The sequence below is a fragment of the Lynx canadensis genome, chromosome B2 (assembly GCF_007474595.2).
Source record: "Lynx canadensis isolate LIC74 chromosome B2, mLynCan4.pri.v2, whole genome shotgun sequence".
NCBI classification, from domain to species: domain Eukaryota; kingdom Metazoa; phylum Chordata; class Mammalia; order Carnivora; family Felidae; genus Lynx; species Lynx canadensis.
The window spans coordinates 47864110-47887750 of NC_044307.1; the positions used below are offsets into that span (position 1 = coordinate 47864110).

General features: G+C 35.1%; 1 protein-coding gene across 2 annotated transcripts in view; it reads right to left on the minus strand.

The window, feature by feature from the left end:
• Positions 1 to 14117: 14117 nt before the first annotated feature.
• Positions 14118 to 23641, minus strand: part of CRISP1 (cysteine rich secretory protein 1) — a 31600-nt gene continuing 22076 nt past the window's right edge. For both annotated transcript variants that reach the window (XM_030315698.1, XM_030315697.1), the window contains exons 6-8: positions 22554 to 22651; positions 20263 to 20351; positions 14118 to 14704 (exon numbers count right to left, since the gene is read on the minus strand). In XM_030315698.1, the coding sequence (XP_030171558.1) occupies positions 14577 to 14704; positions 20263 to 20351; positions 22554 to 22651 (315 nt within the window). In that variant the 3' untranslated portion in view covers positions 14118 to 14576. The remainder of the gene's footprint in view (positions 14705 to 20262; positions 20352 to 22553; positions 22652 to 23641) is intronic.

The window sequence follows — 23641 nt, forward strand, 5'->3', positions numbered from 1 at the left end:
CATGGATCAACCCCAACTCTTGTGTATCAATATTCACAGTAGCATCACTTTTAATATTCAAAAACTGGCCAGAGATCAAATATCCATAGATATATGAATGAATAAAAAGAAAAACAAATCTATACTATATCTGTACATGGAATGCTAGTCAGGAATGATAAAATCAAACTACTGATGTATGCAACAAGAAATAAATTCTGATTTTTTAAGTAAAAAAGTAGGATAAATAAAAGCACATATAATTCCATTTACATAAATCCAGAAAATGTTGATAAATGTACAGTGACAGAAAGCAGATCTGTGATTTTTCAGGCATGGCAGAAGGGGAGAAATTGATTAAATAAGACGAAGAAAACATTTAAGGTGATAAGCATGTTGATTATCTTGATGGTTATGATGTTTTTCTGATACACACATATATCAAAACTCTTCAAAAGTTCTTTTTAATTTGTGAAGTTTATTATATGTAAGCACAAACTAAGAAAAAGGTGTTAATAAAAAGTGTAAAATGTCACTAATGACTACCGGTATTTTCAGCATCCAACACAATTGATGTTGACAGTTAATTCATATCCTTCAAGTCTATTTTTGTTATGTATATGCTCAAAAGTTTATTTATGCAATGAAAATATAATGTATATAGAATGTTTTATCATGTTTTTTTCAAACGACTGGCATTTCCCTTATTATTATTCATTTATGATGCAGAAGACAAAGTGAATATATATGATATATATGAGTATGTATTTATATAATATATGATAATTCAATGAAGCTAATAACTCAAATAACCTATTAACTCAATGCTGTGTGATATAATACAAATAATACTTATCCTTAGTGGATTTAAAAACTGCAAGTATGGGATGCCTGGGTGGCTCAGTCAACTAAGCGCCCATCTTCGGCTCTGGTCTATGATCTCTCGGTTCATGAGTTCGAGCCCCGCATTGAGCTCTGAGTTGTCAGCTCAGATTCCGCTTCAGATTCTGTGTCTCCCTCTCTCTCTGTCCCTTGCCCACTCACAGTGTCTGTGTGTGTCTGTCTGCCTCAAAAATAAAGTAAAACATTTTTTTTTTTTTAAATTTTTTTTCAACGTTTATTTATTTTGGGGACAGAGAGAGACAGAGCATGAACGGGGGAGGGGCAGAGAGAGAAGGAGACACAGAATCGGAAACAGGCTCCAGGCTCTGAGCCATCAGCCCAGAGCCCGACGCCGGGCTCGAACTCACGGACCGCGAGATCGTGACCTGGCTGAAGTCGGACGCTTAACTGACTGCGCCACCCAGGCGCCCCAAAACATTTTTAAAAATTAAAAAAAAATACCAAATATTTAAAAACTGGAGTTCTGAACTTAAGTTCTCTTATTATTTGTGATATTGATAAATAACAAATTTTCTACAATTCCACTTTCTCATGTTTAGAATAAAGCACAAAATGGCTCAAAATTAATTAATTACATACCTATATGTCTGTTATAGTACTAGAGCACAAAATGAAACTTAATGACTATCATTTACCAAGTAAAAAATTTTTAAAAGCAATTGAAATTATTTCTTCTTGTTTTATTGTTATTAATCGGTACACTCTTTTCTTTCAGAAACTAATGCTCACAAATCAAAAACTAAACAAAACCAAGCACTGAAAGAGGAAGAACAAAGTTCATTTTTAACATAGAAAATATATAAATATGCTTTATGTAACCTTTTCTGTTTCCAGGGAACAATGACCCTGAAGCTGAAGACACTTGGTTAAGGTGAAGGAATTGCCAGGGTCAGACAACTCCTAGCCCTTGCAAAGAGCCCCTTATGCGATTGATGTTATCAGAACTCACCCCCCACTCAGAGCATCTTTTGCCTCCCAGATCCCCCCCAAGGTCAGTTAGTTCCTTTTGTTCCATCTCCTAACATTCTCTCAATATAGAAATTTCCAACCAGCAGATAATGATGTGACCCATATAAGCACTGCCATATGCCATTCTAGGGTCTCTGTGAGATTAAAATCCATGAGTTCTCCTTACCTGCACATGGGTAATTCTTGAGTGAAAAAGCTTTGGCTCTGCCACGGTGAATAGGTGCATATGGGGAAACCACATTTCTGTCAATATGATTACATAAGCTGCTGTTAGATGAGACTGGAGCCAAGCAAAACAAATGGAAGAGAAATTTGGAAAGGAGTTAGGAAATATTTGCTTTCAACCTAATTAGAAAAGACTATTTTGACTTCTTGTGTTCACATAATGTTTCTGTTCATCATTTCCACCGGAGGACAGGAAAAATTTAAAGGAAAACTACAGATAGTCCCCAATTTACAATGGCTCAACTTACAACTTTTTGACTTTAAAATGGCACAAAACTGAAATGCATCCAGTAGAAACTGTACTTTTGTAGCAGGATTCTCTCACAGAGAGTCGTGACACCAAGGCTTTTTTTTTCCAGGAAGCATCTTTATTCATGCCAGCACAACTCAGTTGGCTTCCTACCCGAAGAACTGAGCCCCCAACGCCAAGTGGTGTGTGGTTTTTTATACATTTTTTACTTCTTTGTCTCCCATGTATGGTAACTCACAAACAGGCAGTCAGATTAAGTGGTCTCATGTTACAAGGTCTTGATGGATGTTGTCAGGTACTTATGCATAACCAGGTTGCCTTGAGGGTTTTTTTTTCCTTTCCTTAGGGAGGGGACCCTACCACACTTTCAGTTCTGAATTTTGACCTTTCTGGGGCTCATGATATTGCCTGTGACCCTCTCTCTTGATGCTGCGCAGCCACAGTTCCCAGTCAGCCACAGGATCACAAGGTTTAAACAAATGATACATTTACTACTGTTTTGTACCCAAGCATTCTGTTTTTCACTTTCAGTGCAGTATTCAGTAAGTTACAGGAAATAGTCAACACAGCATTTATTATAAAAACAGGGCTTGTGTTAGATGATTTTGCCCAACTGTAGACTAATGTAACTAATGTAGCCTAGGCTGGCTAGACTAAGCTGTGATGTTCGGTAGGTGTATTAAGTGTGTTATCAACTCTCAGTATTTTCAACTTAACGTAGGATTATCAGAACATAACTTCACAGTACATTGAGAAAGATCTCTATTAAAAATATTTCCCCCCTGAAAACACTGCAAGCAAGAGTCAGTCTGAAAAATTGTTCTTCAACGTTTTTCGTTCTTCACTAAATGAAAGAATCTGCTTTACCCTTTTGCAGTGGTTTCCTCATTGTCATCCCCAAATTGAAATTTGTAGGTATGTTAATGAGAATTTTTTTTGATGACAGATTCAATGTCAGAAGAGTAGAAGTCACATTTAACTCACTAAAGACAGCTACTGTTATTCTTCTGAATTTGCAATTTCCGTAACAGACTTCAGTATCCACAGGTAACTCAAAGTATACCTTATTTTATGAATGGGTTCTAATTATTTCAGAAAGAATTCCTTGGAGAACATATATTTTCTGTATTTTTGACAAAATGTAGTGATCTGAGAGTTATAAATAAATATATAATTTTTTCTTCTGTCACAAATACGTTAGACAACATTGTTTAAGGATAAGAATATGCATAGAGAATTAGGTAACATTACTGAGCATTGTTTACATAGTTCCAGATATCCTGCTCAAGGACTTGAGAGCAGACACTAGAAAATGTATCATCATCTTTTTTCCCTACATCTCCATAAAAATTTCAGTGGAGTAAATTTTTGATCAGAGCAGTATTGTTTTCCTTTGGACCTACTCCTGAGTGATTCAACTGTAGGAAAACATTTATTTATGCGTGTATGTATGTATGTATGTATGTATGTATGTTTATTTTTGAGAGAGAGCACAAGCATGGGAGGGGAAGAGAAGAGAGAGAGAGAGAGAATCGTAGGGCCTGATCTCACCAACCGTGAGATCATGACCTAAGCCAAAACCAAGAGTCGGTTGCTTACCTGACTGAGCCACCCAGAAAATCTTTATTTATAATTGATGAGATCACTATTTAAAAAATAGCAAAATTGAAAGGTATTAAGAAATATAATAATTATAGATTGTATATTCTTTCCATGCATTTCAATTTCATATAGTCACACCTGAAGGGAGAGAATTCTGAGTATTATTTTTTATTGTAAAATGTCTACATACTTATGAAAATTAGTCCTACATGAATTTAATAAAACTGCATTTTGCTTTCAAATATCTTCATATTCATTTCTTGCTTCTCTCGATATTCTAACAAGAAATTATTTAAGCCACTCTTCTATATTGCATCTCATAATTTTACAGTGGTAAATAGGTCAATTTTTATTCTAGTCAGCATTCTGAATATGGATAATATTACTGTGTTACTCACTTTCTATGTTGTAATCTTGGGGAGACGCATGGATATCCTGGCCATAGCTACATCTCTATTGTATCTCTAATTTTAATCACAAACAGTAGCTCTATAATGATTTTTGACAGGCTGATGTATTCTCCTTATTTGTGCTTTTAAATGACAGTACCATGAACCTAGTAATTTCTCAAGTCTTTCTCCAATTGAATGGAAAGAAAGTCACACCTCCAGAACACTTGCTTGTTCTTCTTCACTTCTTGATAGACAGTCGAAGAGTTTCTAGTTTGGGGCTAATAGAAAAAAAATTTGTGGGGCGCCTGGGTGGCTCAGTCGGTTAAAAGTCCTACTTCGGCTCAGGTCATGATCTCACTGCTTATGGGTTCGAGCCCCGCGTCGGGCTCTGTGCTGACAGCTCAGAGCCTGGAGCCTGCTTCAGATTCTGTGACTGCCCCTCCCCTGCTCATGCTCTGTCTCTCTGTCTCTCAAAAAACAAATAAACGTTAAAAAATCTTTAAAAAAAAGAAAAAAGAAAAAAAATTGTTATGGACATTTGTGTGCATCTTTGCATGGGCTGTGATTTCATTTCTCTTGGTTAAATACATAACAGTGGAATGGTCAGCTGCCAAACTGTTTTTGACAGTAGTTGTGCCATTAAACATTCACATAGTAAAACATGAATTGAGTTGGTCCACATTTTCACTGACACTTGCTCTTTTTCATTTTTGTCATTCTAATGGATGTGTAGTTGTATCTCATTGTGATAATAATTTGGATTTCCCTACTGGTGAATGATATAGAACATCTTTTCCTGTTTTTTTTTTGTTTTTGTTTTTGTTTTTTACCAATTATATATCCTTTTCTGTGAATTGTCTGTTCAAAACTTTGAAGATCATAATTGCTTTTGTCTTCAGATTGTTATCAGACTTCTTATATAAAATGGATACAATTCCAGTTTCACATATGTAATTTTGAACCAAATTTCTACTCATCTTTTAATGGTGCTTTGTTGCTTAACTGTGCCTTTCCAAAATCAAGAATTCTAGTTTTGAAAGAGGTCAAATTATCAACTTTTTCATTTATGAATCATATGTTTGGCATCGATTCTAAGAAATTTACCTTATTATTGTCACATATTTTGCTTGTTTTTTTTTCTATACACTTTACAGTTTTACACATTACACTTTGATCAAGAATCCATTTTGAATTAATTTATAATTTTAAACATATGGAGCAAAATTCAAAATTTATGCCTATTAATACCCAGTGTTCCTTTCTCCACTGAATATTCAGCTTTTAAAATAAATTGGTAATTTATGCCTGCATCTGTTTTGGGATTCTATTCTCTTCCACTGAGTATCTTAGTCCAACTGCTATACTGTCTTGATTACCCAGAATTATAATAAGAACTTACTTCTCTAACATAGTTATTTAGCAATTTAAATTTTCTCTCAACACTCATTTAAATTCCTCTCACACAATTTTGAATTTTATGTTTTTTTTTAAATTGTATTAAAAATGCTTCCTAATTTTCTATTAGATTTATTCTCAGCTCATGATCTATTTAAATGTGTATTACTTAGTATTCAAAATTTTGAGCATATTCCAGATATATCTGTAACTGATTTATAATACTTTTCTATTATAGACAGAGATCAATGCACTTTGTATGCTTTGAAGTACTTTTAAAATATTGACCTCTCTTAAAGGACCAGAATATCTTCTATCTTGATAAATACCTGTGTGTGCTAAAAAAGTGTATTGTGCCTGAGAGAGTTTATTCAAAGAACACTACATGGATTTGTTATAGAAATTTGATCTTACACAAATGTGTGAGCTGACTAAGCAGTATGTAAGGTTTATTCTTCACATCTCCTGCTGGAGATTAAGGCCACTGGAGAGGCAGTTGGGAAGGACAGATGTGAGAGAGAGAGAGAGAGAGAGAGAGAGAGAGAGAGAGATCAGACTGGAGTCAACTTCATGATCTGAAAACCCACCAGGATGGAGGGTGGGTGACAGACACCTGGCAGAAGTGAGGCCCTTCATCTTGGAGTTAATTATGCCTACCCACCCCAGATACTGTAGAAGTTGAAGGAAGATCCAACAGAAGATGGAGCGGTTGCTATCGACCTGCTACTTCTAACAAATTGATTCAGCAGATTATCAGCAACTTCCAAAAGCTACAAAATGGTTTCCGCTTCATTTCCACCTAGAAATCTGCCACAAGAATCTCCTTGGTGGCCCCAAATGACCAGAAATTCATAGGAATGATCATCATGGGAAATGTAGTTCAGTCTTCTTAAGTTCATGCATATCAAAGTGGCTTCATGTTTTCTGCTGATTTGGTTAGATGTTCAATAAATGCCAAATGAGTTTAGTAGTTGATCATATTAAGTCCTGCATATCAATTCTGATTGTCTTTATGTTGTATCAATTTTTGTGAGAGAGGTAATGAATTTTCTAACTATATTTGTGGGGTCCTTTTGTTTCCCCTTGCTTTATTTTATTTTAAAGTTTATTTATTTTGAGAGAGAGAGAGAGAGAGAGAGAGAGAGAGAGAGAGAGAGAGCAGGGAGGGGCAAAGAGAGGGAGAGAGAGAATCTCAAGCAGGTTCCAGCCCTGGTGCGGAGCCAGACCTCCTGACTGTGAGATCATGACTTAGCTGACATCAAGAGTTGGTCACTAAACTGACTGAGCCACCCACATGCCCCTCCCCTTGCCTTATAAAACAAAAATTTTCCAATAAAAATGTAAAATAGCCACTTAATCAATGTTTGTTATTTGAGTAATAAGGTTTTGTGTGGGTTTTTTGCTAAATGTATTAAATATTTAAATGGTGAAGAATGGAACTATAAGAAATAATGTGAAAAAAAACACTGCATATCAAGGCATTAGTTGAGATTGCTTTTAAAAATTTAAAAATAGTAGTGTTTGCACATACAAGTACATAATAGTCTGTAGATATACCTAATCCCAGTTTAAAAATATGTATATGTGATTTAAAGAGAAATTGATGAGAGGTATATAATTGGTGCCCATTACTGTTAACCTCAGAAACAGGAAGTGGGTTATATATGTTTACTAAGGTTCGTTCTATTTTCATCCACACTGAATGGATTTTTTTTTCCTTTTGGAAACATTTCAAGCATCAGTTGAATTTCTACAATAATAAAAAGAAAGGGAGGTAATGGAAGACAAGGATTCAGCCACTCAGCTGGTATTTTCTTTGGCTTATTTATTTACAATGAAGATCTACCTTCATAGTATTTTGTTAGCACACTAGTCTAAGTCTATTTTCCTGTAGTGGTGATTGAACACAAAGGGAGAGATATCAATACAGATTATTAATACAGAGAGTGATGTTTGAAAAATCAACTTTTATATATGACACAAGAAATTAAAATAATCTATTATTTGTTCTATTAATAACTGATTGAAAATTCATGGCATTATTATATCAATTACATTTCTGTTGACAATTAATATGAAATATATGTTTCACTATGCTATGAAGAGATTCTGGGTACTGAGATGACCATTAACCCATATGCCTATAATTGCCAAAATGCTCAATTTTGTCACCTGAATTATGAAAAGAAGTAGACCAAGCTCTCATTAAATATTAATATTTAATGATACAGTAAACTCTGTTTTGAAACTAGACACAGCTACAATGTTTGCATTGCAAAAAAATTTCATGAGTTCTTCTTATTATTAAAAGGAGGGACACCGGGGTCGCTCAGTCGGTTAAGCATCCGCCTTTGGCTCAGGTCATGATCTCGCAGTTTGTGGGTTCGAGCCCTGCATCGGGCTCTGTACTGACAGCTCAAAGCCTGGAGCCTGCTTTGGATTCTGTGTCTCCCTCTCTCTCTGCCCCTCCCCAGCTCATGCTCTGTCTCTTTCTTTCTCTCTCAAAAATAAATAAACACTAAAAAAAAATTTAAAGGAAAAAATCAGTTGTGCAATTTTTAAAAACTTATTTAAAGCAGAACTAGATTTATAAAGCTACATATCAGATATAACAGTTGTGGCTGGATGTTTAATTCACACTTTTTAAACTATATGCTGTACCTTCTTAGCATTTTGTTGATTTCCTCACCTATTTATCTTTTTCTCTAACATAGTACTCTTACATAAAGAGTAAGATAACTTATTTTTTTACATTTTTATGTTTCACATATTGTTGTTGTTTTGTTAGTGACTACAAAGGATATCAGATAGAGGGACAAAATAAAATGACTAAACCATCTGAACCACAAATATTTATTCTCTTAAGGTCTTTAATACTGATTTCCTACTAAACTCTATAATGAGTTATTCACTCATGTAGGCATAGAATAAGACAAATCCATGATGTGAGGACTTGGATGGGAATTTTAATTTTATTAAATTGAGGCAAATAATAATGATTTAAAAATAAACAAGACAAATCATCTCCAGCTCAACCTAACCCTATGAGAGAAATGGTGTGCTGCTGAGATTACATTTGCATTTCATAGTCACTTAAAGATCCAGAGTGAAGCTGCAAAAAAACATGAACAGCCAGAAAAATATGGTCTAAAATTTTTTGTTGCAATGAAATATTTCAAAAGTGATTCCTTCCTTAAAATGTTAACAAAATAGTGATTAGAAGCTATAGAGTTCAAATAAACAGTAACAGGGGCACCTGGGTGGCTCAGTTGGTTAAACGTCTGACTTCAGCTAAGGTCATGATCTCGTCTGTGAGTTCCAGCCCTGAGTCTGGTTTTGTGCTGACGACTCAGAGCCTGGAGCCTGCTTCAGATTCTGTGTCTTCCTCTTCTCTCTCTCTCTCTCTCTCTCTCAAAAATAAATAAACATTTTAAAAAATTTAAAAAAAAACACAAAGAGTAACAGTTATTTATCATTTTTAAGTTTATTTATTTTTGTTAGAGAGAGGGAGAGAGAGAGAGAGAGAGAGCACACTCAAGTGGGGAAGGGGCAGAAAGAGAGGAAGAGGGAGGATCCCAAGCAGGTTCCATCCACACTATCAGTGCAATAGCCTGATTCAGGGTTTAAACCTATGCACCAGGAGATCATGGTCTGAGCGGAAATCAAGAGTTGGATGCTTAACCAACAGAGCCACCCAGTCTCCCCAAGAGTTACTTTTCTGATACTTCAAACACTAAGTTTTTTCAAAATGTAGCTTTAATTTGGTTTTATTATTATAAGATAAGGTAACAAATTGTTTAACCAAAACTTGAAATCGGGGCACCTGGCTGGCTTAGTATGTAGAGTCTGAAACTCTTGATCTTGGGGTGAGGAGTTTGAGCCCCACATTGGGGGTAGAGATTACTTTAAAAAATAAATAAACTTAAAAAGAAACAACTTGAAATCAAATTAAGCATGCCTGTGTAAATGCCTTCTAATATACATACCCAGGAATCTTCTCTTCTTACATAAATTTTTATTACTGAAAAGTTTACAACTTCTAATAGGAAACAGGAAAATGTCACTAAGGCAATCTGTCACTGAGTTTTCATAAAACACCTTTCCATCACTATCATAGATATATCCTTTACCTTCTGAAGGCCTGCATAGTGTAGAGCATGCTTTCTAATTAAATGACTATTTGTTTATCTTTTATTATAAGAAAATTTAAAATTTATTATGAGAAATGTATTAATCTATTATAAAGATTATAAGAAATATATATTTGGTCTTCAGCCCTGTTTCTGGTTCACAGTTCCCAAAAACCTTGGAATATTAAACGTGTTGAGGGTGATAAGGGTGTCTTTTGTCATGTTGACCTTTGGAAAGCAGCCCGCCCCACCCCTCTCACTCTCCCCCCAGCCCTGACCTCCGGGGAAGGGACCAGGACTGAAGGTTGAATAAGCCAATGGCCACAATCATGACATTGTAATGAAGCCTCCATAAAAACTCAAAAGGGAAAGCTTTTTAATCTTTCTCTTTTGGAGTACTTCCAGGCTTCGGGAACCAGGACATTTTTGAGTGTCATTGAGCCCAGGCTGCAAACTCCATGACAGGAACTTCTTTGTCAGGCACCTTGCCTTATGTATGTCTTCATCTGCCTGTTGAAACATTGTTTCCCTGAGTTCTATGAGCTGCTTTAGCAAATTAATCAAAGGTAAGGAGAAGGTCACTGGAATCTCCAATCTGTAGTTTGTAAATCAGAAACGTGCCTAAGAGGGGCACCTGAGTGGCTAGGTTGGTTAAGTGTCTGACTCTTGATTTTGGCTCAGCTCTTAATCTGGTGGGTTGTGGGTTTGAGCCCCGTGTCAGGCTTTGTGCTGACAGCACAGAGGCTGCTTGGGATTCTCTGCCACTCCCCTGCTCATGTTCTCTTTCTCTCTTTCTCACTCTCTCTCTCAAAACAAACAAACAAACAAACAAACAAACAAACAAACTTAAAGAAAAAAGAAACAGACAAGGGTTTGCCTCTGACATCTGATGTTGGAGGTAAGAGATAGTCTTGCAGAACTGAACCCTTAACATAGGGAATCTGATGCTAACTTCAAGTAGATAGTATCAGAATTGAGTTGAATTGTCAAACACCATGGAGTCTGAGAATTGCTTGGTGTTGTATGTGAGGGACCCACTCCTCCCACCCCACATCAGCATTGAGTCCAGGATCCCTAAAAATAATTACATCCAATTGAATAATTTTTGCACTGTGATATAAAATGTGGATTCACCCATTATAATATGTTGAATATAACATTGCCACAAGGGAGAAATAAAAATGAGAGAGAAGAGAGTTGTAGTCTAGAAAAGGTCAAGCTAAAGGAAAGACAAAGAATGAGAATATGTTTCTTTTTGTATACAGCATTGTGTAGGACCAAGGAGAATTTTCAGACAGATTATGAAGGGGACAAGGAGGACTCATTCTAACAGCCTTATCAGAAACATCTCTGAAGAATATATATACTACAAAAAATGGCCGGGTGACACCAAGTTTCTTACAAATTAGAGACCTAAACAGTACATGCTTATTCTCTGTCCCTCATCTAGCCCTGGAGATGACAGAAAAGAGACAGGAATTTTGAGAGTCCTTTTTTTTTTTTTTTTTCCAGTTTTAAAATGGATGCAATGTTTATGGACCGTAGGATGTTTGCATCCTTTTGTTTTCTGAGGGGGCACGAAGACATGGCCTCAGTTCTAGAAGTTGAAAGACCAAGAAGAGGAGATGGGCTGCTGTATAGGATAGTCACATTATTTCTCTCTCCCTCATGCCCTGATAAGGTCAAGCCAGTGACTGAGAGAGGAAGGGCTTAATTGGGGTAGCAGTTGGAAGGGGTGTGAAATTTGATGAAATAAGTACTAAGTACACCTGGAATTTAGGTTAGGATAGTCAGCAAGGTGCCAAATGAAAGGAAATTGCAAAATTTAAGTTGGAAGAAGAAACTTGTTACCTAATGATGAGTGTCCTAGAGATAGATTCTAAATATGTGTTACTCATCCTTTGCCAATTACAGAGTAATGTTCAGTGTTAAGACACTGCTGGGGGCAGGTAGAGTGGAGAGCCAAGAACCTAGAACCACAAATATACTTAGTTCTGGCAGCCTCTAGTCCTTTTTAATTAAAAGGGTTTCAGCCAGGAACAGAAGTTGCAAAATAGAGCTGCAGTGATGTTATCTTGAGGATGGGAAGTGTGCATTTTGGGGGATAAAGGGTAAGGAGCAGATGACCATTGACAGTAAAATAAAACCTCTCAGAACTAATGTCTTTTTCCAACTCTGCCAAACACACCATGAAAAAATGGAAGACAAAGCCCTATCTGATCTTTGCAGACTTAACTACCCAAACTAAGAAATATGGGGAAATTTTCAGTATATCAAAGTTATCTTCTGATGTTGTGAGAGAAAGATAACAACAGAGCATTTGCCAAAGGAAGCTAAATTATTAAAAAGTCAATAACATTTGAAATAAACAGAAATGTCATTATAGAAAAATACACAATGAAAATGTAAATGATCAAATGTTTATAAATCATAACCATTTGGAAATATTGGAAATTAAAAAAAAAGTTGAGATGAAAAACTCAAAAGGAAAGATTGCAAAGTCAATGAGATACAAATGTAGGTAAAGTATAAATTAGTAAGAAAAAACATTGGTGGAGAAATTGCTTATGTATTAGAACATCTTTTTTGATTGCTGACTTTTTATCTAGCTTCTGTGCTGAACTATCTAATATAGTTAAATATAAATTTTAATAGAAAAAATATAAAAGTAACTTAAGTGATTTTTTTTGAAAATTTAGAAAAATCATTGTCACAGCCTTTTTTTTAAAGTTTGTCTATTTATTTTTGAGAGAGAGAGAGAGAGAGAGAGAGAGAGCAAGAGAACACGAGTGGGGGGAGGGGCAGAGAGAGGGAGAGACAGAATCCAAGCAGGTTCCGTGCTGTCAGCACAGAGCCCCATGCGGAGCTCCAACTCATGAACCATGAGATCATAACCTGAGCCAAAATCAAGAGTCATCACTTAACCGACTGAGCCACCCAGGTGCCCCCATTGTCATAGTCTTTATCATCTTTGTTAATTCTTTGTTAAGTACTCCCAGCATATTATAAATATTCCTTAATATACTGGGAAATTGGAGAGAGTTACAGGCTGATCTAAGAATATGAGACATACCACATCCCCACTATTATTCAATGGTTCAGGATATATGATCCCTAAACTGTCCAGGGATCTCTGGGCTCTCACCAGTGAAGGAACAATGATGCCCTTTCCTATTAGAAAAAACATGGTTATGAAAATGCTGTCCAAACTGCTTAACCCTTGAGAACATTTTGAAAATTCACAGTGACCCCTAATTTGGACCAGTTGTCAGTCTGCACATCTTGGACTGTTCTATTATACACGTCTCCATACAAAACTGCATAGAACCCAATTTTTATCGTAGAGCTCTTATAATTGAGAATCAGGGCTGTGTTGTCTTTGCTCATGGCATCAAATAAAAGTCATTCAGTCTGGCTTTTCTTTAGGTTTCCCTATAATCAGATCAACTTTTGTGCCCATTTGCTCTCCACTGTGAATCCAACAACCTAATCAGACTTGTCCTCAATACTGCTCTTTACTAGCTTTGCTTCACAGATCTTGTGGACATGCCTCAGTATTACATGTGCACACGTGTGTGTGCATACACACACACATACACACACACGCAGTTTTAATGGAACAGTGTGTTCCAGCTTTTGAGTCCAATCATGAGAGTGACTCTGAAGTTACCCTGAGATTTCTTTCCATGTGTAAGTGTGTTGCTGTGTGCACAAACACTCCTGATAAGCTCTGGTCATGGGAGTGATGTTGGGAAGTATTCAAAAAGTTGCATTATAATTTGTGTCACATTTCCTTATAGATATTTAGCATATGAAGTTCATTGGGGGTCACACAAACAGTTCTCATCCTCAAAGTAACTTGGTTTCTACTGCCTCTTTCTTACACATGATATGACCAATGATGAAAACCTAGAGAATTTTCTTTTATATAAACTTCTAGAAAGAAAGATCATATCTATGGGGGGAAAAAAGAACAAACTGAAACTGAAAACAAAACACCAGGTGCTGGGATCTCTGTGTGGTCATACACTTTAGCAGGTTTCTTTAGTGTTGAGATTCACTAATATTTATGTCTGCATTTGAAATAAGTGAGACAATATCCTCTATAGATGTATTATATTTTGTATATAATCAGTGCTGAATATATATTTTGTTAAATTAAGGAAAACAATTCCACCCCTGCTTTACAAATGTAGATATCAAACAATAAGACATTTAAATCACTTCCAATTAAGCAATTTGCCTTGTAAGTAATAAGACTGGACTCTTCGATTGCTTTGTGAATTATTTTAATCATCAATTTAAAATAGAAGTAAAGTTAAGATATAAAGAATTACAGTGCATGTTAGTTGGGCAGGAAAGACAAACATCGAGGAGGTAGCAGGGGAAGGAGTTAATAGCAAAAATACGAAGTTATTGTCAAGGGGCCAGTTATACCATGAGTTGAATTTTGTCAACCTGAGAACTACAGGTCACATGATTTAAACATGGGGCAGGTGTTGGGCTGGACGCTTCACTTCTGTAGTAAGGAACTTTAAACCAGTGTTGGATCAGGACAGGAGTGGGTGGCATTGATGTAAATCTACTGATGCCTGTATGTGCTCAGTAAAAATTAGGGTCTCACATGTAATTAAAACCAAATGAAACTCAGCAAAAGCTACAGAAGCAAAGTAAGGTAGAAGGTGTAATCCAGCAGACATTTTCTAACAGCACATTATAGTTGCAAATATATTATTTTATCTCCGTGTCACACAGACAACTAGCTTTGCAGAACTGTTGAACCCACTGGCGGCTGCATCCAAAACTACGTTTTTGTGTCTTACAGTTATTGTATTCATCATAGTAGAGGCAGGGGTTAGCTGGAAGGACAAAGCATGTTTACACCGTATTATCTCAAACATTCACCATCACTGAAGAAACAGATAAACTTCTCAAACACATAAATGAAATTATCCACACCCTGCATGTCCAAGGCCTCTGGAAATCATCAATCTTTTATCTGTATCTGTGTGTTTGGTTTTTTAGATTCCACATGTAAGTGAGATCATATGGTATTTGTCTTTCTATATCTGACTTATTCACTTAGAATATGCCTTCAAGATCCATCCCTGTTGCTGTAAATGATAAGACTTCCATTTGTTTTATAGCTGAACAGTATACATAGTGTATACACACACACATACACACACACAGAGATGCACAGTATACTATACATAGTATATACTACACTATATACAGAGAATATATATATACATACATACACATACATATATACATATGTACACATATATACATATATATGTATATATATGTACACATATATACAGATATATGTGTATATATATATGTATATACACACACACACCATATTTTCTCTATCCATTCATCTGTCAATGGACACTTAGGTTGTTTCCATGCCTTAGCTATTATAGGTAATGCTTCAAAGAACATAGAACTCAAGAACATTCTTGAGTTAATGTTTTTGGTTTCTTTTAGATAAATATCCAGAAGTAGAATTGCTAGATCATATGTTAATTATACTTTTTAATATTTTGAGGAGCCTCCATACCATTTGCCATAGTGACTACACCCATTTACATTCCCTTTAACTTCACAGAACGGTTTGTTATTTGCCACACCCTTGCCAACGTTTATTATCTCTTGTCTTTTTTATGAGAGCCATTCTAACAGGTATGCATTATATCCCTGCATTTCCCTGGGGAAATGATGTGATGTTAAATACTTTTTCATGTACCTGTTGGCCATATGGACATCTTTGGAAAAATGTCAATTTAGTTCCTCTGACAATGTTTTAATTGATTTTTTAATTTAGCTTTCTAATTTCTTTATATATTTTGGAGATTAACTTCTTATCAGACATATGATTTGCAAGTTTTTCCCCCATTCAATAGGTTGTCTTTTCATTTTCTTAATGCATTTCCTTGTTTTGCAGAAGCTTTTTAGTTGGATGCAGTCCCACTTGTTTATTTTTGCTTTTGTTATTTTTGCTTTCAGTGTCAAATCCAAACAATCATCACCAAGATTGATGTTGAGGAGTTTGCCCCCATGTTTTCTTCTAGGAGTTTTATGGTTTCAGGTTTAGTGTTCAAATCTTTAATCCATTTTGAGTTGATTTTTGTGTTCAGTGTAATATATGGGTCCTGTTCCATTCTTTTGCCTATGACTGCCTAGTTTTCCCAACACCATTTATTGAAGAGATTGTCTGTTCCCTTTGCATGTATTTGGCTTTTTTGTTGTAAATTAATCAACCATGTATGAGTTGGATTATTCCTGGGCTCTCCATTCTGTTGCATTGATCTATGTGTCAGTTTTTATACTAATACCATGCTGTTTCGATTACTATATGTAGCTTTGTAATATAGTTTGAAACCAGGGAGTTTGATACCAATAGCTTTATTCTTTTGTCTCAAGATTGCTTTGGCTAGTTGGAGTCTTTTGTGGTTTCATATAAGTTTTAGGATTATTTATTCTAATTCTATGAAAAATACCATTGAAGGGGCACCTGGGTGGCTCAGTCAGTTAAGCAACACATTTTGGCTCAGGTCATGATCTCACAGTTCGTGGGTTTGAGCCCCACATTCAGCTCTGTGCTGACAGTGTTGAGGACCCTGCCTGGGATTCTCTCTCTCTCCCTCTCTCTCTGCCCCACCCCTATGCACGCTCTCTCTCTCTCTTTCTCCCTCATTCTCTCTCTCTCTCTCTCAAAATAAATAAATAAACTTAAAAAAATACCATTGGGATTTTGATAAGAATTGCACTGAATCTATAGGTAGCTTTGGGTCGTATGGAAATTTAAAAAATATATTAATTCTTCTAATCCATGAACATGGAATATATTTCTATTTATTTGTACCTTTTTCAGTATATTTCATCAATGTCTTAAAATTTTTGATATATAGATCTTTCATCTCCTTGATTAAATTTATTCTTAGGTGTTTTTTTCTTTTTGATGCAATTGTTTTTTTAAATTTCTTTTTCTGATAGTTTGTTGGTAGTGTACTTAAAATAATGGATTTTTGTATATTGATTTTGTATTCTGCAATTTTAATGAATTCACTTATTAATTTCAACAGTTTTCTGGTGGAGTCTTTCTGGTTTTCTATACATACTGTCATGTCATCAAATAGAGACTGTTTAACTTCTGCTTTCTGATTTTAATTATTTGTATTTCTTTTCTTGCCAAATTACTCTTATTAGGACTTCCAGTACTATGTTGAGTTAAAGTGGTAAGAGTATTCATTCTTCTCTTATTCATGGTCTTAGAGGAAAAACTTTTCACCACTGAATATAATACTTTTTGTGGGCTTGTCATATCTGGCCTTTATAATGTCGAGGTAAGTTCCCTGTATACCCAGTTTGAGAGTTTTTATCATGAAAGAATGTCAAATTTTGTCAAATGCTTTTTTTGCATCTATTGAGATGGCTATATGATTTTTATTTTTCATTTTTTGGTGTGGTATATCACATTGTCTGATTTGTGGATGGTGAGCCATTCTTGTATCCATAGAATAAACTCCACTTGATTGTGGTGTATGATTTTTTCAGTGTATGTTGCAATTGTTTTGCTAAAGTTTGTTGCTCTTTTTGCATCTATGTTCATCAGATATATTGGACTGTAATTTTTTTTTTTTTACTGCAGTGTTCTCACCTGATATTAGTATCATGGTAATGGTAGCCTCATAAAATGAGTTTGGAACAGTTTTAGAAGTATTGGTATTAGTTATTTAAATGTTTGGTAGAATTCACTGGTAAAGACATCTGGTCTCTAGCTTTTCTAAGTTGGGAGATTTTTTATTATTGATTCAATCTACTTCCTAGTACTTTGTTCACAGTTTCTACTTATTCATAGAACATAATTATATTCACAGAATATAATTATTCTGTCATTCAGTCTTGGTGGGGTCATGTTTATTTATTCATAATTTAGTCTTTGTAAGTTGTATGTTTCTAGGAATTTATCCATTTCTTCAAATTAGTTGTTTAATTTGTTGCCATACAGTTGTGCATAGCATTCTTATGTTCTTTTTGGTTTGTGTGGTATATGTCACTTCTTTATAATGTCTCTAATTTATAATGTCTCTTCTTTAATTTATAATGTCTCAGTTATAATGTCTCTTCTTTAATTTCTATTTTTAATTGAGTCCTCTATTTTCTTCTTTTCCTTCTTCCTCCTCCCCCTCCTCCCCCTCCTCCCCTTCCGCCTCCTCCCCTTCCTCCTCCTCCTCCTCCTCCTTCTTCTTCTTCTTCTTCTTCTTCTTCTTCTTCTTCTTCTTCTTCTTCTTCTGTGTGACTAAAGCTAAAGATTTTTCTGGGTTATCTTTAACAAAACAGCTCTTTCATTGATCTTTTCCATTGTCTTTTTAGTCTCTATTTTATTTATTACTACTCTGATTTTTGTTATTTTCTTCCTTCTGCTAACTTTGAGCTTAGTTTGTTCTTTCTGTAATTGAGGAATAAAGTAAAGTTGTTTTGAGCTCTTTTTTAGCTGTTGTTAATAGAGGTATTTATTGTTATGAATTTCCCTCTTAGAACTAACTGCTTTTACTACTGTTATATACACTATATTAATTTATATAACTTCCCTATTTTATAAGCATGAATTTTGCTTTTATAAAATTTATTTGAATTACACTAAGTTGATTATACCTACATATCCAGGTCTTTATATTTTTAGGCTTGTTTTCATTCCAGGGTGGCCAATTTTAGATATCTATCTTTCTTCAATATTTCATATCTTCTCATGCATCTGTAGGTGATCAAAGGGTTTAAGATATGCATCTTCTATGTCATAGATTTAACCTTCTTAAGGAATACTTTCTCTTTCCTACTCTCATTTTACTTCTCAGACATTTTTTTTCCCACTATAGACATTGCTTTTACATTTTGGATTAAGAAAATGTACCCCATTCACCAAACATAGATAATTAGTAGATATTTTCTTTCTCAAACAACATTTCTTTCCAGAAATGTGGTGTAAAAAGTGAAGTTGAAAGTGAGACAAAAGGAAGAAAAAGAAAGAATAAAGGAAAACGAGAAAGAGAATATCTATCTATCTATCTATCTATCTATCATCTATCTATCAAGAGAGAGAGAGAATTTGAGACAGATAAAAAGAATCCATTTTCCTTACTTTAAAAGTAAATAGGGGGACCTATGTGGCTCAGTTGGTTAAGCGTCTGACTCTTGGTTTCTGCTCAGGTCATCATCTCATGGTTTATGAGTTTTAGCCCTATATCAGGCTCTGTGCTGACAGTGCGGAGCCTGATTGGGATTCTCTCTCTCACCTTCTCTCTGTCTCTCCCCTGCTCACACACTCTCTCTTTCTCTCAAAATAAATAAATTAACTTTAAAAAAATTAATAAAAGTAAACAGAATGACTTGGTCAGGTGTAGGAAAATAAGTCTTCTGGCTTTCCAAGTCTGAAGTTAAAAGATTTTTTTTTTCTGGGTTAGTTATTTCTCTATGAACTTATTGAAAATTTTCTTATCAACATTATCCTCAGGGATTAAGGAATTGTTTCAGAAGGCTCTAGAAAAAGGAACTTTGCCATCTAAAGGAACTTTTGCTATCTAATTGGATGCCATTTAGTGAATAACACGTTGTAGGTAAGGTTTATTTAAGAATTAAAAGGAAGTAGGGGCACCTGGGTGGCTCAGTTGGTTAAGTGGCCAACTTCGGCTCAGGTCATGATCTTGTGGTTCACAAGTTCGAGCCCTGCATTGGGCTCTGTGGTGACAGCTAGAACCTGGAGACTGCTTCAGATTCTGTGTCTCCCTGTCTCTGGCCCTCTCCCTGTTCATGCTCCATCTCTCTCTCTCTTTCTAAAAATATAAATAAATAAACATTAAAAATTAAAAAAAAAAAAGAAAGAAAAGGAAGTATTGTAAGGGGACAGTGTGACTATCGTCTAATACGTTCTGATGTGTCAGTAGGAACATAGAAGAATAAAGATCACTCAGTAAGAAATTACCTGCCCTAATAAGTCGTCAGGCAGGTAGGGGAGTTATGGAGTAGCAAGAAAGCTGAGAACACTGGTATCCTGAAAGAGTATATCTAATTCCAAGGCTGCAATGAGAGAACCCAGAAACTTTTTTATAGAGCGCAGAAAAATTTATGCTTCTATTTACATCTTATCCAGGTTTCCCCTATTAGGGTCATTAACTTTAGGGTGGGAACTTGAGTTTCGGCCTAGACATTCTAATTTCCATTCCAATAGATTTAATCAATCATCTTCTTGGTCACTCTGGGAGAGTGATCTTTGGCAATATTGATCTTTCCTGTGAGAGGGTTCAGATAAAAGTTATAGAAAAGTGCAATATTGTCAAATGCTTAATTTTAAGGACACATGGCTCCTGGGTCAACAGTCTACATTAAGCAAACTGAATGTAAAACTTACTACAAAGTTTATTTTCACAGTCATTTGGACAGTCTTCACATGGATTTCCCACATTATAAGGTTCATTCCTTTTGGCAAGATCATTGCCCCTTAAAAACAGAATAAAGAAAAAATTGATGTAATAAAATTGATGTTTGAACAATGCATATAAAAGTTTACTTACTTTTTATAATAAACTTTGAAAACAGTTTTTGAAAACCACTTCTAGATAATGATTATAATATTTAAGATCAGTTTAAGATTTCTAGATTTACAATGATGAAAATTAATCTTTTTGAATGTATAACAGGTAACTGTGGGGTCCCAAGAATGTTTTCAGACAATTTACACCTATTTGGACAGTCAAGTTCTAACAGGATTGGGGCCTATGAACAGTCAAATCTTACCAAGCAGAAGAGCTTTAGAATCATCATTTTTCTTTATTTATACTCATAAGGACTTGATGAATAGTCATGTAAAAGAGGATGTTAAGAAAATTTTGAGTATAATTGGAGATGTTCTAACTTCATCTTGCACGATGTCATGAAAAACTTGATACATGTTGCTGCTTGTGTAGAAACACAGGGAGCATTGTAAAAGATGAAAGTCCCTCAGTATGGCTAAATCTAAAGTGACAGAGTTGGGGGAGAGAGAGTAGAGAGAGTCTCTAGTTCTAAGCTAATATGAAATTCAGAGAAGACAGTCTTACCTGCAGACATCTAAAAAAAAAAACAACAAAAAACAAAACAATGTGGATGATAGCCAATTCTTAGTATGCTTGGAAAATAAAATAAATGTTCAGTATTCTATTTGATAATTTCCCCCTTTGATATCTGAATTGTTAGAATTTCACTTTATTTCTTCCTACTTTTTTTTTAACTAAGCTTTATTCCCAATGTGGTACTTGAACTCATGACCTTGAGATCAAGAGTCTCATGCTCTACCAACTGAGCCCTCTAAGCACCCCTACATTTCACTTTATAAAAGAAAATTATTACTTAATTTAAGAAGGGATTTTTGTCAGACAGTTGGGCTAATCTTTGCCATAGAAAATTATCCTACCACATCTCTGTATGTTTTACTTTTGTGTATTGTCAGAAATTCACTAGAAACCACCAGCCCCAGCAAAGATTTAGTACAATTTATGTGTTGTAGATGCAAAGAGATCTTACTGCCTTCAATACTAATTACATAGATAAGATCATAACAAATATTAACTACTGAAATCAAGAAATGATTAAGACCACAAAATAACTCATATAGAGCTATTATATGAATATATCTATTGAATCTATACTGATAGTGGAGACCTCATTTGAAGTATGAATATGGTAGCATATTACCAGATAAATAGTTTTTGCTGATTTATATTGAACATCGTTTATTTTGCAACAAAAATGAGGGATAACAGTTAAACATCATGTAAACAGATATTCGTGGTAAACTATTGGGGGAATATATCCTATTCTGAACAGTCTCTAATTTTTCATAATTACCACTGGAGCCATACAGTGTGCCCTTATGGGATTCTGCAATCATTGTCTGAAACTGATTTTACTCTATAACCACAGTTGATAGGGCAAAGGAGTCCACTTATTCTTCACTGAAGCAATCATATTATCTCTTGTGGGAATTGTACTCATACCATGATAACATGGAAATTTAATTTCTAAAGAAAAGACATATACTGAGAGACTAAAAAGCTAACCATGAGAACACTTCAATTTTTGTTTGTTTACTCTTGATATTCCACTATATTTCTGCCCTTGCATTCTAAATATACTCTTGAATTGCTTAAGTAAATATTGTTTCTTTGCTTATGCTAATCAATAACACATAACAAGACTACTGGTAATAGCTTTGATTTTGGACATTCTACTAATGAGATATAAATTCATTTAAAAAATATGATATAGGGGCATCTGGGTGACTCATTCGGTTAAGTATCTGACTCTTGATTTCAGCTTAGGTCATGATCTTATAGTTCGTGAATTTGAACCCCCCCATCAGTCTCTGCCTGACAGTGCAAGCTTTTTGGGATTCTCTCTCTCTCCCACGACTTTGGTCCCTCTCCAACTTGCGCACATTCTCTCTCTCACTCAAAATAAATAAATAAACTTTAAAATGAATATGATATAAATAAAAATACATGTGTGATATTTTAGGTATTGGCTAAATGACATTTTGTCCCTAAAGTTCTGCTTAACTGAAGTGAAATATTTGTGTTTTCTTATGTAATGTTTGAGAAACTGGATTATGTAAGGAGGATATATTTCTAACAGCTATGTGAAACAAAGCTGTATAATACATACTCATGACAATAGTGACAAACATAGAGATACTGAGTTGACATTCTTTTGGGGCATGATGAGATTCCACACCCAATGAGGTAAGAAGTGGCCCAAACTACCTGTAAAGACAAAGAGATGTTCTTAATTAATAATTTGATGTTTTGCTAAATGATTAAAATACGAATATTGTTACCCATGGCTTAAAATAAACATGTTTGCTTCCAGTATTCTTTGAGCATGACTTATTAGGAATTCATAGAAATAGCAAGATTTCCATGTGTCTGGACAACAAACATGCATATGCGCACTTAGTGACCATCCCTATTCCTGGCTCATTCCCTTATCAAATCTATGTGGACAATCAGATAACATGATGAAGACTGCTTGGTGGTTATGTAAAAAATCAGGGGTGTCTGGGTGGCTCAGTCGGTTGAGCGTCTGACTTCAGCTCAGGTCATGATCTCACAGTTTGTGGGTTTGAGCCCCGTGTCGAGCTCTGTGCTGACAGCTCAGAGCCTGGAGCCTGCTTCAGATTCTGTGTGGGTGTGTGTGTCTCTCTCTCTGCCCCTCTCCTGCTCCTGCTCTGTCTCTCTCTCCCTCTCTCAAAAATAAATAAAGATTAAAAAAAAATCAAAGCATAGGAGGAAATTTACTTAATCACCAGGGAAAAGGCATAGTGTAGAGTTATGAATTGGCCTTTGAAGCAAAATGACTCAAGTTCAAATTCTATCTCTACCACTTTCTGGTTGTATGGTATTTACCAATTTGATTTCTATCTTGAAATTTTTTGTTTTTAAAGTGGGATATAATAATATCATTTTCTACATCATAGGTGTGTAGTGCGAATTGAACAATAAAATTTTTAAGTGTTTGGAAGAGGAAATATTATTATCTGAGTATGATGAAACTAAAGGTCTTATGATGTAAATAGTGGGTCTAGTCTACCTTTATCTGAAAGAAATAGAAGGCAGGAATTGATGTCACAAATTTGTCAGATTTTTAGCTCTTGGGGTGACCATTTTATTTTTATCCTCTGTTGATAAGGTAAATTATATGAATACATAGTCTAATGTTATAACATTCTTGGATTCCTAGCACATACGCTTTTT